This window comes from Humulus lupulus, chromosome 6 (assembly GCF_963169125.1).
Source record: "Humulus lupulus chromosome 6, drHumLupu1.1, whole genome shotgun sequence".
Taxonomy (NCBI): domain Eukaryota; kingdom Viridiplantae; phylum Streptophyta; class Magnoliopsida; order Rosales; family Cannabaceae; genus Humulus; species Humulus lupulus.
In genome coordinates, this window is record NC_084798.1 from 7,618,653 (window position 1) to 7,634,006 (window position 15,354).

The 15,354-nt window shown below is 34.6% G+C and overlaps 1 protein-coding gene across 1 annotated transcript; it reads left to right on the plus strand.

Moving 5' to 3' along the window:
- Positions 1-11,406: 11,406 nt before the first annotated feature.
- On the plus strand, positions 11,407-14,816 carry LOC133781561 (receptor-like protein EIX2). Its single transcript, XM_062220603.1, has 2 exons — positions 11,407-14,499; positions 14,599-14,816. Exon 1 carries the CDS (start codon positions 11,440-11,442, stop codon positions 14,494-14,496), a length of 3,057 nt encoding a protein of 1,018 aa, XP_062076587.1. The 5' UTR covers positions 11,407-11,439; the 3' UTR covers positions 14,497-14,499; positions 14,599-14,816.
- The last annotated feature ends 538 nt before the right edge of the window (positions 14,817-15,354 follow it).

Here is a 15,354-nt window from a genome sequence, read left to right on the forward strand (position 1 = left end):
TATTAAGAAGAAATTAAAATAGAAAACTTTTTAATTTTTTTTATATGAATAAGGAGGCTAAATATATATTTTGATTCTAATAGCATAATCTTGATAATATTTTTATTCATTTGTCTTCATATACATGGTTTCTACTTTAATATATTTAATTATTATATTTATTAATTGATGAAAGCTTTAATCGATATTTGTAGAGTTGATTATATATTTATAATTAAAATCACAGAATTATTTGTCAAAATTTAAATTACAAAATTATTAAATTTAGTTTTGATTTTTACAAATATGTCATATGGGGCAAATATAGTTAAATATTGACATCAAAATTATTATATTTAGTTTTTTTTTTATGAAAATGTAATAAAAAGCTAGGGATACCAGTGCATAAGAATTATTCAATAATTATAATGTACATTGTTTTAAATTTTTAGTTACTCTTTCATAAAAATCAACATAAACATATATATTTTAAAATAATATTTACCAATCGGTCCTCTTATAAAATTATAATTTGTTGGTCAAATCATCAAACAAAAAGTCAGTCAACAATAATATTTCAATAAAATAAAACACCATTAATTATGTGTTAATGGTGTTCCTTTATTAGACTCTTGGATGAGCACTTCGATGTATTTAATTATTCCTTTATAGATTTATTATTTTTATATTGTGGGTGCTATTCTATTTTATTTTACTTTAGTAACAAATTAAAGTTCATGATGAACATATTATACTAAATTCTTTTATGTGTTAATGCTCAGTATCTTTCTACGACAAAATAATAACTGGGAATATTGGAATGATATTTTAATATTATATATTATATCATCCTAATATTATATACAAAGCATTACTATTTGGAATTTTATGTTGTGCATATTGTGATTTGGTAGCAGGTTCGTAGCTAAAACTCCGCTGCAAAAGATTTTTTTCTACCAAGAAATGTTGTCGCTAATTATTCTTATTTGCTACTAATTTCTTATTAGCAAAAAATATTAAATCTAGTAGCTAAAACACTACTTTATTATATGAGACTACTAGAGCTTTTTTGCTACCATAATCTATAGCTGATTGCATTTAAATTGGTAGCAAAAGAATTTGTGTCATTAAAATTAATTTTATTTTCAATCCAGCAAAATTATTTTACTACCACAATTTGGTAGCAAACAATCGCAAAATTAGTAGCAAATTAATTGTTTTGTACTTAAAAATTCGATACTTTTGCTACTAAATTTGGTAGCAAAATTAATAATAAATTGAATGATTTTTTTAAATAAATAATTTTATTTCATATTTTATTAGTTTTTGAATTTAATTATTTTATCAATTCTATTTTTTTATTATAATAATTACAAAAAAAAACATTAATAAAATATCAAAATTAATTTTTATAAAATAGATAAACCAAATACAAACTAAAGAAAATATTTAGTACAAAATCAATATAAAATATAATACAAAAACTAACCACATACAAAAATCTACACATGACATCAAAAATTGTACTTTTAGTTCATATTTACATATATCAAAAAATTGCCAGCAATATTTGAACACGTCCATTCCATGCTCCCTCTTAAAGGCTCTTTTCATTTCATTGTTTTTAGTTTCAAGAACATTCATTCTTGAAAATACATCAAAATCATTCACAATTCTAAAAAAATTCAATAACTATAGCAGTAAAATAAATTTTGTGGACAAATGTAGAGAATTGCAATATCCAATTGATATAAAGCATAAAGAAAAATAAAGGACAAACACTCAGGGCTTGGGGACATTGAATTTCATTATCTCACAACAAGCTGCATGAAGAAAAACAAAGGCCAATGTGAAGTCATTATTGTGCATACAATGAACAGCTCGCATAAACAAAACTTAAGTAGAAGGTCAATTAGTCGTTAGCCATCTCAACTCAATCCAACAATACCAATATATTTAGAACACTGCCACAATGAGCCAAGTAATATTCAACTTTCATAAATTCTCAACTAGTAATCTAGCAAGGGCAAAACTGCTCCACTTGCTTCTTCGAGCTAGGGCCGCGGCGCCCAAGAACAAGGCCGCGACCCCCAACCCAGAGCCATCCCCCGACACGATTTTCAACATCCCAAAGCCTCCAAAATCATACCTAAACATTATCAAATCATCAAATCAAAGTTCCCAAGCTTCCTAATGGTCCAAAACCATCAAAACCCAAAGCTCAATCGAACCAAAAACTCAATGATTTACAAAATCCAATTCTAAGCTTAGAAACTCTAAAAACTCAAAACTTAAACTTAGTTTACCTTCGATTGGGTTGTTTTCTGTCGAATCCTTCGATTGAGAAGCTTCTAATCTTTCCTAGGATCGTTACGCCTCGATCCTCGCTTGATTCCGACTCCTAGAACTCGAGATCTCTTCAAAAAGGCTTCGAATGGTAAAATGAGCTAACGAAAGAGAGAGGAAATGTTTTCTAATGTACGTTCTATCTGACAAGCTACTTCAAGCTTAAGTAACCTCAAATAAAACCTAGTACTCGGGGTCCCGAAAACACCCCCGAGGACATTATAGTCAAAACTTCCAGAATTTCCTCCTGACCTCAAATACTCCCAATTTATCATCAAATAAACATTCTTATTACCCAATAATTGACCCCGTTATGACAAAACGCTAAATCATAATATAAGACCGTCTCATGCCGAATAGCTCTAACATATCTCCATAATAGTGAAATCTCATTCACAAATTACAATATGCACCCAGATATACAAATATGCCCTCAACAAGCCAAATTACCAAAATGTCCTTATAATTATAAATACACCCATATGCATGCATTTATCATCATATAATAATATAATTCATATTAACATGCATATAATCATTTAATATCATAATAAATCAATTATGGTCATCCCAGCCTTCTAATCAAGGTCCTAACCCGTATTAGGAAATTCAGGGCATTACAAGGTGAAATTTCTTTTGACAATACTCAAGATAGCCTACATCCTTGAGTCATCCTTGGCACCTCTAGCCGAGCCATCCGACAAAGATACTCCCGAGGAAGTGGAGAAAAGAAGGAAGAGAGAAGAGGACAATCTTCTTTGTAGGGTTCATATCCTTAATGCCCTATCCGATAGGCTATATGACCTCTATACCAATACCAAATCCGCGAAGGAGATTTGGGATGCCTTGGAGAATAAGTACAAGGTTGAGGAAGAAGGTACAAGAAAGTTCTTAATTTCTCAATATTTTGAATTTTCTTTCATTGATGGGAAAACTCTTTTACCTCAAATTCATGAGTTACAAGTGATTGTAAACAAGTTGAAAGTTCTCAAGATTGAGCTTCCCGAGGCCTTTCAAGTTGGTACAATAGTGGCAAAATTACCACCAACTTGGAGGAGCTATAGGAAAAGAATCCTCCATAAGAATGAGGATTACACTTTGGAAGAGATCCAAAAACACATTAGAATTGAAGAGGAATCGAGAATAAGAGACAAGAGTGTGAATGAGTCTAAAGATGAGACTTTCAAGGCCAATGCGGTTTCACACAAGCATCCAAAGGGAAACAACAACAACAACAACAAAAAATGGTAGTGGGAACCCTTTAGGTCCAAAGAAAGATCATAGACAATTCAAAGACGTGAGAGGCCATTGTTTTGTTTGTGGAAAACCCGAGCACTATGCTAGAGTATGTAGGTACCGAAAGGACCCACATGAGAATGAGGTAAATGCTTTAGAAAAGGAAGAAGAGATCCTAGTATGATTACCATGTTTATGTGCCTTGTGGGGGAAATTTTTATTTTGTAATAAAGCTTGTACTCTTGAAAGCTATCAATAAAATTAAAGTATTATTCTATGATGATTCTTTATTTTGCTATGAGACATTTGGGTGAGACATTAACAAAAGTTTCAAAATGAACTTGTTAAAATAATAGGTAAGTGTGTAGACCTATTATTTCATAATGTGATTATTTGTTTGAGAAATTCTCATATTAAATTTGTGTTAAAATTTTTATTTTGTGAAATACATAAAAGAAAGAAACTAAGTAAAAATTTCTTTGAAAGAAGTGTTTCTTGCTTTAGCAAGTAAATAAATCAAGATAAACATTGAGGTTTTATCCTGAGAGTTTATCATGTAGCATAGATGACTCATGATGAACTTTGAGAAACATATATTTATCTTGGAGGATAAATGACTTAATAGAAATGAAGAGATTTCTATTTTAAAGTGATATTTTATTATCATTATGTGAGAAATGTGGGGGTGATGCTCCAAAGTTAATCAATTTATTTTGTTGTTAATCAATTGATTAATTTGGTCATCCTATCAAATAGATGATTTGGAATTCCACATACTAAATCACATTGGCTATATGTGTATAGAATGAACAAATATAGACATGCTTGGTGTCTAAAGTTGTTGTTTTGTAATATTTTGATTCAAGAAGGAATCAATTTAAAACATAAATGAGATTTCTAGAAACAAAATAGGTGTCTAGAATTAATATTCAAATGTTTATCTTGGATATTAAACTATAAAATAGTGGGAGTGTTGACTATGGTCAAAATCACTATTTTAAAGAGGCGACTATTTTAATCAAACTATGGCTAACAACAAAGTTTGAATAAAATAATGAGAGTGTCTAAGTATGCATACATGAGAAAAGAAATAATTCAAATGGAATCATTTCTACATCTCAAGGGATGGGACTTAGACTCCCTAAAGAGATTCACGGTTGATCGTAACCTATCTTAATACTAGTCACCAAACTAGTATTAGGTTCAATAGGTAATAACAAGTCAATCAAGTGAATAGTAGTAGTACTCAAATTTTGTCCCATCTGAGATATGAGTACTATTTTGTTACCAAAATGAGGGTTGAAACTGAAAGGTTTTTTTTAATAGAACTTAGTCTTGAGAAGACAAGTATTTTAGGGTAACAAAATACTGTAAGAGTTCTACCTATATAGACCTAGGAGTGGTGCCGCCCCTCATGAGAATTGAGAGTCATTCTCAAGAAAAGTCTATGAATGGAATGTGCACATGGCCATTAACGGTGCAAAAGCGAGACATTGAGGTCTCAAGTGAACATAGCAAAGGTGTGTGTGTTATCATCGGTTTGTTATCAAGAGATAGTGGTTCAATGCTTCGGCAACCAAAATTTCAACAAACTTTGTGATAATTACACTAAGGTAAAATTCAAGTCGAAAGACATTTTACTTTATGCACCAATGCAAAGGTTTCTATAGAGAGTGATTATTTAATCAAGTGGGGGAATATTATATTTTAATATAATGTTTGTATGATTAAATAAGTGTTACAGAAAGTGATTATTTAATCTAGTGGAGGAATGTTATATTATTTCATATAATATAATATTAGATTAAATAATGTGACAAAATGCGATTTGCCACACAAATGTGATTTGTCACACCTTGTAACATATTATTGAGAGTCACAAAATTGGACACATGTGTGTGCCCAAATGTGACATATTTTGGAGTTACAAAACCAGTTACAAATTTGTAACTCCCAAATATTACCCAATAATGTGTATATTATATGTTACACATTTGAGATTTGATTTCATAAAGCCATAATGAAATATGGCTGTTGGAGACATGTTTTTAACTCCCAATAGGTGTTTGGAGGTTACAAAATAATGTGGGAAAGGATTTGGGATGTTTTGGAACGATTTGGAAAATGACAATTTTTGTGCTAAAACTAGTTTGTGGCCGCGGCCACTGTCTTTCCCTGGCCGCGGCCTGGGGGACAGAAGCCAGTGGCCGCATCCACTGATGATCCTGGTCGCGACTAGTGAGGTTGACAACCTATATGGTTTTTCATATTTTTCCAAATTGAACGGTTCTAACATCCCAAATAACTCCCAAATCTCTATTTTAATTACATAAGCATCCAATTAAACATTGGTAACAGCCATGGGAGTTGGTGGAATTTGAAATTCAAAGGGTTATCTCAAACTCAATAAATAGGAGCCTAATGCTCACTTGTATGATACACCATTTTCCATCCACAAAGCACTTGGCTAGAAAATTTACCTTGAGGCTTGATTATTCCAGAAAGCATTTCCAAAATTTTTTTAGAGATCCCTTAGTGCTTGAGTTAGGGGGAAATAAACTTTTGGACAAAGATTTTAAACCTTGTTCAAGTTGGTGATTCCCAACCCTCTTCACTTAGGTTGTGTAAGTGAGAGCTTACTATTGTTGTGTTCTTGCATTTTTCTCTATTTCTTTTCTTCTTATTTTCATTTTCTATTTACTTGTAACTATTGTTTAGAGTTGTAATCTTCTTTTCTTTTTCAAACAAATTTCCTTTACTTGTAACTTTTGTTTAGAGTTGTAATCTTCTTTTCTTTTTCAAACACATTTTCTTTACTTGTAATCTTTTGTTTAGAGTTGTAACACTCTTTTTAATCAATCATTATTTATTTGTAATATATTTCATAGAGTTGTATTATCTTACCTTTTCCATTGAGGCAATTACATAATTTTCATAACACCTAAGACATGAGGTAGGGGAGTATTCCCAGTGCATGGCAGTCGAGGAGCGATCTCCAAAAATTCTGAAGTATGAAAGTGAAAATCTCATTATTACGGAGGATGACGCCAGGCACGTGAGGTACCCCCACAATGACCCTCTGGTCCTTACCATTCAAATCGATAATGCGCGAGTGAAGAGATGCTTGGTGGATATGGGAAGCTCAGTGGACATCAACTACAAATCATCCCTCGAGAAGATGAAACTCATGGTCAAGGACCTAATACCTTATTCCCAAGTGATATAGGGGTTCACAGGAGAATACCTAGCACCAACAGGAACTATCAAACAACTAGTTACTGTGGGAGATGCCCCTAGGCACGAAACTGTGATGACAGAGTTCCTAGTGGTAGATTGCTCATCGACTTGCAATGTAGTGATCGGGAGACCCCTCCTGATGGCATTACATGCAGCAGTGTCTATCTGGCATCTGTCTTTGCAGTTTCCCACAAGAACAAGGAAAGGATGCGTACAGGGGAACCAAAGGGAGACACAAGAATGATACAATACATTGGTGGTTAAAGCAAAGAAAGGACCATGCGTAAACAACATGGTGGTGACCTGCTGTGAAGAGAATGAAGGAGCCGATGAGGTTGTCAACATGGAAGTTGATGTTGAAGGAAACACTCTACTGGAGCCGGGGGCTCCTTTTAACGAAGATTTGTTATTTTAACAAGTTTCCCAAAGCGATGGAAAAGACATTGATCCTCGCTTTGGGAATGACGTCATGGGGGTAGGACCAGCCGAAGATCTTGACGAAGTCCTACTAGATGAGGAGGACTCGACTAGAGTAATCAAAGGTGGAAATCAAGGCACAGTTGGTAGAATTTTTTAAGAAGAACCAAGACGTCTTTGCCTGGTCACATAAGGACATGGTTGAAATTTCTCCATCCGTGATAAGCCATGTCCTCAATGTGGACGAGAACTACCCACCAGTGCAACAAAAGAGGAGACTGCTTGACAAAGACTGATCTTAAGCCTTGAATGAGGAGGTCAAGCGACTCAAGGAAAATGGTTTTATAAGGGAGGCCTACTACCCAGATTGGGTATCAAACCCCGTGTTGGTCCTACTGAGGGGCAGCAAGAAGATCCAATGGACCAAGGAGTGCGAGAAAGCTTTCCAAGCCTTGAAGGAGCATCTCGCTCAACCCCCCGTCCTAGCGAAGCCAATAGATGGTGAAGTGTTATTAATCTATTTGGCAATCACCATGCATGCAATCAGTGTTGCTTTGGTGAAAGAAGAGAACAAGGTACAACACCATGTGTACTATATCAGTAAAAGGCTAGTAGGTATGGAGTCCATCTATCTCCCTCTTGAAAAGCTAGCTTACTGTTTAGTAATCGCCTCTCGAAAATTGCGTCCATACTTCCAAGCTCACTCAATTCGAGTCCTAACCGATCAATCGCTACGACAAGTTCTTCAGAAGTAAGAGGCCTCAGGCGATTACTAAAATGGGTGGTGGAGTTAGGATAGTTTGATATCATTTATCAGTCAAGGACGGCGATAAAAGGACAAGCATTGGCAGACGTCATAGCCAAGAGCACCAACCTTGAAGACCCTTCCCACCAATCGGAGAATGGAGACACAGAGAAGGAAAGAGATACTCCCATATGGAAGCTATATGTTGATGGAGCATCCAATGAACACAACTCAGGTGCAGGAATGATACTGATCACTCTAAAGAATCATTGAATCCACTGCGCTCTCAGATTTGGATTCAACGCTTCAAACAATGAGGCTGAGTACAATGCATTGCTAGCAGGATTACGCTTATCTCGGGATGTGCACGCATAATCCCTGGAGATATTCAGCTATTCCCAACTAGTTGTGTATCAGGTACTGGGGGAGTATCAAGCCAAGGGACTTAGATGGTGCAATACCTGAATAAGGTGAAGGACTTATTGGCACAGTTCACGAGATACTCGATTACACAAGTCCTGAGGGAGCAGAATGCCAATGTTGGTGCCTTAGCCAAGCTTGCCAGTGCCAAAGACGATGACACCCTGAATGTCATTCCCTTCAAATACTTGGCGGAAAGAAGCATAACCGAGTAGGAGGCACAACCTCTTGAGTTAGGGGACATGTGGATGACACCCATTATCAACTATCTCAACCAAGGAGTAGTACCAAATGATCGGAACAAAGCAAGGAAGGTGGTGAGACAAGTTGCACGATATATGATAGTCCAAGGGGTCCTGTACCGACGAGGGTACTCCCTACCACTGCTAAGGTGTGTTACACCCGACCAGTCAAAACTGTTAATGATCGAGGTACACGAGGGGTTTTGTGGAAATCACGCTGGGGGGCCGAGCTTATCAAAGAAAATCTTAAGGCAAGGATACTTCTGGCCAACGATGAATGAAGATTTGATGTAGTATGTCATAAGATGCCACAAATGTCAGATGTTGTCCAAGATACCCCAAGCGGCACCTAATGAGTTAACACAAATGCAAAGTCCTTGGCCCTTCGATGTATAGGGAATCGACCTAATCGGGAAGCTACCCACAGGAAGGGGTGGAGTTCAATTGGTTATTGCAGCCATAGACTACTTCACCAAATGGACTAAAGCAGAATCGCTCACTACCATCACCTCGAAGAAAGTCTTAGACTTTGTGGTGAAGAATATTATATGTCAATTTGGTCTACCGAAGAAGATAGTCTTGGACAATAGGACTCAATTTGATAGTGATATGTTCACCAACTTTTGCATGAGGCATGGAATCACAAAGAGCTTTTCCTTTGTAGCACACCCCCAAGCCAATGGTCAAGTAGAAGCAGTGAACAAGACTATCAACGAAACTTTAAAAAAAACCCCTTGAACAAGCCAAAGGAGCTTGGCCAGAAATATTTCCAAAGGTCCTATGGTTACATCGAACAACGGCTCGAACATCAACAAGCCCTACACCATTCTCTTTGGCATTTGGTTATGAAGCCATTTTGCAAGTTGAACTCACTCCTTCATCGCACAGACGAGAGACATATGGTCAAGGGAGGAACCATCAATCAATAAAAGAGTCGCTCGATTTAATCGAAAAATGACAAGAAAAGGCGAGTCTCAGAGTAGCAGCACACCAACGAAAAGTGGCCCGACACTTCAACTCTAGGGTGAAAGATCGAAAATTCCAAGTTGGAGACATAGTTTTCAGGAGGGTGTTCCTAAACACTAAGGACACTTCATTAAGGGTACTGGGACCTAATTGGGAAGGGTCATACCTGTTATATTATTTATAATATAATGTAATATTATAATATTTTATAATATAATGTTTTAGGTTAAATTAATGTGGCAAAGAGTGTCACATATTGTAACATATAATAGAGAGTTATAACATTTAGATATATATATATATAAATATATATATATATATATATGAATATCCAAATATGTAACATATTTGGTGTTACGAATTCATTCACAAATTTGTAACTTCCAAATATTGCTCATTATTGTGTAGATTTGTTGTTACTCAATATTGAGATGAATTTCTTAAAGTCATATATGAAATGGTTGTTAGAGATATGATTTTAACCCCAATAATGTATTTTGGGGTTAAAAAATCAATTGGGAGTGATTTAGAACCGTTTGGAAAAACAGCACAATTTTGTGTGCTGAAATTTATAAAACGTAATAAAAATGTAATAACTTATTTTTATACTATATAATTTTTCCAATTACTTTTTTTACTATTGTGTTGTATGATAAACTAAATTTGAAACTATTAGAAAGGCTTAATTTAAAGAAAATAATTAAATAGGCTTAAAATTTTATAAAATTTAGAGACTAGTTACCAAGTTTAAAATTTCAAGAATAAAATAAAATAGTTACTTAAAAATGATATACTTATAATTCTTTTACATAAAGAAAATATAAGTCTAACAAAATTCGAAAGTTGAAAAATGCATCTAAAATTAATTTTAAACAAAAGTATATCTCTGAAATAGGAATTGCAATTAATGCTCACTTAAGGCGTCTTCATTTTTCTCCATACAAGTACAAGATGTAAGCCACACAAGTTTTACCAGACCATGAATTCACCTTGCTAGTTTCTCTCATCAGTTTTAATGGAGAAATATGGATTTTGTCATTGATCGATATTATTTGATAAGAAATAGAACGCTCAATTATGATTAAAAAAAATAGAGGCAATTACATTGTAAGTTGTTTGACACTCATTTTTCTCAAGTCATACAAATATTAGAGTTCATAAAAACAAAGCAAATCCCTCGTGAGCTGTTTGACACTAATTTTTTCTGAGTCATAAAAACATTAGAGTTGATCGTAGCATAACATGTTATGTATTATATTATAATATTTTTCATTGGTAACAAGTAATTATAAAAAAAATTATGATTAAAAAACAAAGACAAAAAATGAGTTGTACAAACGTATATGCTTCACCCGCATTAACAGAGACTTGGGCAATAAAAAAATAAAATGTCCTTTCCACAGTACTACCGTGTTGTGTGGTGTTAATACCCGCATCCATAAATCCATAAATAAAGTCTTATTCACAAAATAAAAGTAATAATATATAAATCCATAAATAAATTTAAACAAAAAGTGCTTGTCCAAAGACTTGTAATCGCACTAATACCCAATTATATATTAATTAAATTAATTTCAATTGCTCCTTGAAAAACGCGTACAAGTGATTTTTTTTTCTTCAGAAGATGATAATGATAGTTTTGACGTATCGATGAAAAAACACTTTGATTGCAAAGACATAAATCAGAAATTAAAATCGAGAAATAATGAAAATATTGAGGCAATAATTTATTATAGGGCACGACTTTTTACCATCTATATATCAATGTCGCGTAAGAACACTGAATTAATAATACACTTTCGTGCAAGTCTATTGACTCGTTCAATTTTAAAAGCTATAATATACCTAAATATGTACATTCACCTTGAAAACATTATGTTCATGAATATGATGATAGTTGCAGTGCTTCTCTTCTTGCTGGCTTGTACGGCTAATCATGTAGTGGCTAACGAGGAAAGTAGCAGTGCGAGTGTGAATGATCAAGCTCAGTGCATAGAGAAAGAAAGAGAAGCTCTCCTCAGCTTTAAGAGAGTTGTAGATCCAGGTAACATTCTCTCCTCTTGGATAATCAATAATAGCACAAACCAAAACTGTTGCAATTGGATAGGTATCACTTGTGATAACCGAACCAATCATATCATTAAGATTGATTTTAGTGGTGTTTATCATGTTAATACTGATGGTTATGAGTATGCAATTGGTGGTGAGATTGGCTCCTCCTTAGTTGAGCTACAGAAGCTGCAGTACCTGGACTTTAATGGGAACAGCTTCAGTGGAATACCAAAGTTTATTGGAGCTTTAATAGATCTCATATATCTTGATCTTGGCGGAAATCCTATGAGGGGAGCTATTCCTTCCGAGCTTGGAAATCTTACCAAACTGCAATATCTTGATCTTTCAAGCTATTCCAGGGATAGCTCACATAATAATCAAATGATTGCTGAAAATTTTGGATGGCTCTCACGCCTCACTTCTTTGAAGACATTCAGACTCAAGAGTGCCGATTTTACAAGAGCCGGCCTTCAATCTTTCAAAATTCCATCATCCTTACTAAACTTAGAGGTATCATATTGTTTACTCCCCAAGATCGATACTTCTCTGTCCTTTTCAAATTCATCAAATTTTCTCGAAACTCTTTCCCTAACACACAACTCTATCCATCCCACGGCAATTAGTTGGTTTTTAAATTCTACTGTGAACCTTGTTGATATGACCCTCGGAAACAACATCATAAATGGTTTCTTTCCAGACTCCTTCGGCCATAAAGATTATCTTATAAATGTTGATTTATCAGATAACGAAGTTGGAAGTGGGTTACCGAAATCCTTGGGGAATCTTACCAACCTAAAAGTCTTAGACATTTCTTATAACAATCTTGGTGGAACCGTACATGATATTTTCGAGATCCTATCATCTTCAACCAAGAATTCCTTGGAGATTTTGCATTTGAGCTCTAACCAACTTCGAGGATTATTATTACTTCTTGATGATAAGAAAACTTTCCCATCTTTGACGCTTTTAGACCTTAGTTATAATTTGGTTGAAGGTCCTTTTCCCAATTGTTTTAGTAGATTTCCAAATCTTCGTGAGTTGTATTTAGACTACAACAACCTCACTGGTCTATTGCCTGATCTTTCTTCAATGCCCAACTTGACAGTTTTCAGTGCAAATAATAATAAGTTCAATGGTACTTCAATTGATAGTATTGGTGAGCTTTATTTTCTTGAGAGGTTAGATTTCTCTTCGAATTCTCTCACAGGGGTCATATCTGAAGTTAACTTACGTTGTCCTAATTTGAAAGAGCTAGACTTATCGTATAACTCTTTGACAATGAAATTTCAATCCAATTGGGTTCCCCCATTTCAACTGAAATCCATAAGGCTCTCTTCTTGTAAGTCAGGTCCTCAATTCCCTCGTTGGCTCCAAACACAATTCAACCTCACACACCTAGACATTTCCAATAATGAAATTTCTGGTGATCTTCCTAGTCACTTCGGTAATATAACTTCGAAGCTGTTTACTTTAAATATCTCTTACAATCTTCTTAGTGGCACCGTGCCAAAATTGTCACTACGATCTCTCTCTACAGTTGACTTGAGTTTCAACCAATTCCAAGGCTCTGTTCCACCTTCTCTGTCCAATGCAACTTATTTGTATCTGTCCAATAATAACTTCAATGATTGTGTGTCTTTTCTCTGTGAAGTGAGAGAGGTTTCGACAGGTTTTCTTGACCTTTCCAATAATCAGTTAATCGGAAGGCTGCCTGATTGTTGGGAGAATTTCAACACTCTTTGTGTTTTAAGGTTGAGCAACAATAACTTTTTTGGAGAGATCCCAAGCTCAATTGGTTCTAGTTCAACTAGATTTCAGACTCTACAATTGAGGCATAATAACTTCTCAGGATCTTTGCCTTCTTCATTGAAAGACTGCAGTAAGCTTCTAGTTTTGGATTTGGGACATAATAATTTGGAACATATGGTACCATGGTGGATAGGTGAAAGATTAACAAAGTTGGTTTTTCTTAGTCTCAAATCAAATAAATTCTACGGATATGTACCATCAAATCTTTGTCATCTTACTAAGATTCAAATATTGGATCTCTCCCAAAATAATTTGTCTGGAGCCATCCCTTCATGCCTTGAGAATTTCACCTCAATGGTACTTGAACAAAAATTTGACGATCATATCACCAGCACAATAGTTTTCAAGACTGGTCCGCTTGAAAGTACCTTATTTGGTAGTTTTCAAAACAATGCATGGATCATTTGGAAAGGAGTAGAGTATGAATACGGTAAGATTCTTGGATTGCTAAGAATTATTGATCTTTCAAGCAACAAATTGAATGGAAATATCCCATTTGAAGTAACTAGTCTTGTACAATTGGTTCAGCTAAATCTATCAAGAAATGAATTGAGTGGAAGCATTCCAGAGAATATAGGGAACTTGACTAAGCTAGAATCATTGGATTTGTCTCACAATAAGCTTTCTGGGAAGATTCCCACAAGCTTGGCTGTAGTAACTTTGTTGAATTACTTGGATTTATCAAATAATAGATTATTAGGGAGAATCCCTGCAAGTACTCAATTACAGAGCTTTAACGCTTCTTCGTACCTTGATAATCTTGCACTGTGTGGACTTCCTCTAACAAGCTTTTGCCCCGGAGATGAGACAGTATTGCCAAGTCCTGCTAGTTCAAATGGGGACGATGGGAAATGGTTTAACATGTCATCATTTTACATTGGAATTTGTGCGGGCTTCCTCATTGGATTTTGTGGGAATTTTCTGCTGGACTCTTCTTGGAGATTTGCTTATTTTCAGTTCATGCGTATTTTTGGAGGCTGGCTTTACCAGATGATTATTACCCTCTTAAAAAGGGCTGGATTAAGAGGAAAGCAAGCTTGGCAATAACAAGTAATAAGTGTTTTTTGTCTTACTTTATTTTCACACTATTCTTTTGATCACCCTCGCATAGTTGCACATGGTACAATAATGTAATTTTTCTTTGTTTAGAACACTACTGCTGGTGAAGATGTGGACGTGGCGAGGAAGATGACAGAGCTATCACATGAGTATTTGTGTATTATCTTTTGTAAGATGTAAAATTATATTTCAGTACCAATATTTCAAGAACATGTCATGGTAATATTTTCTTTGTGTTCGTTTGTAAGATCTAATATGCCAACATTGAATTCATATATATATATATATATATATATACTTCCATGTCACATCTATATTTGGTGCATACTACATTATTAATATATATTTAGTCGTGGAATTGAGTTGCTGGATGTTCAAATTGAATCCCTTCTCACTAAAAAATCAGTCAACAAATACATGCATATAGAACTTTCATCAAAGATTCAACTGCCCATATCTCATTTGTTTCTCCAATTATTTTTCTTCAGTCACCAATTTTGTTTAATCACTATTTCGCTGGTCCTCATTCCAATTCTATTTATTCTGACCCCACTCATAAGTTTGTCGTCCGACTATATATATGATTGCTCACGTTAGTATACATATTCCCTTTTTTTTTGTCAGGAATAGATTTTATAACTATTCAGAATGTAACGGAAAAAGAGTACAAATTGAAAGGGGGATTTCCTCCAACCAACAAAACTCATTGTCTAGCCTAAGGGCATGCTTTGCCAAACCATGGGCCAAATTATTAAACTTTCGGCCAACATGTGACAGAGTTACCCCCGGAAAATTAGACAATAAAGTTTTAATATTTGAAAAAATAATCCCCTGTTCATTTTGATA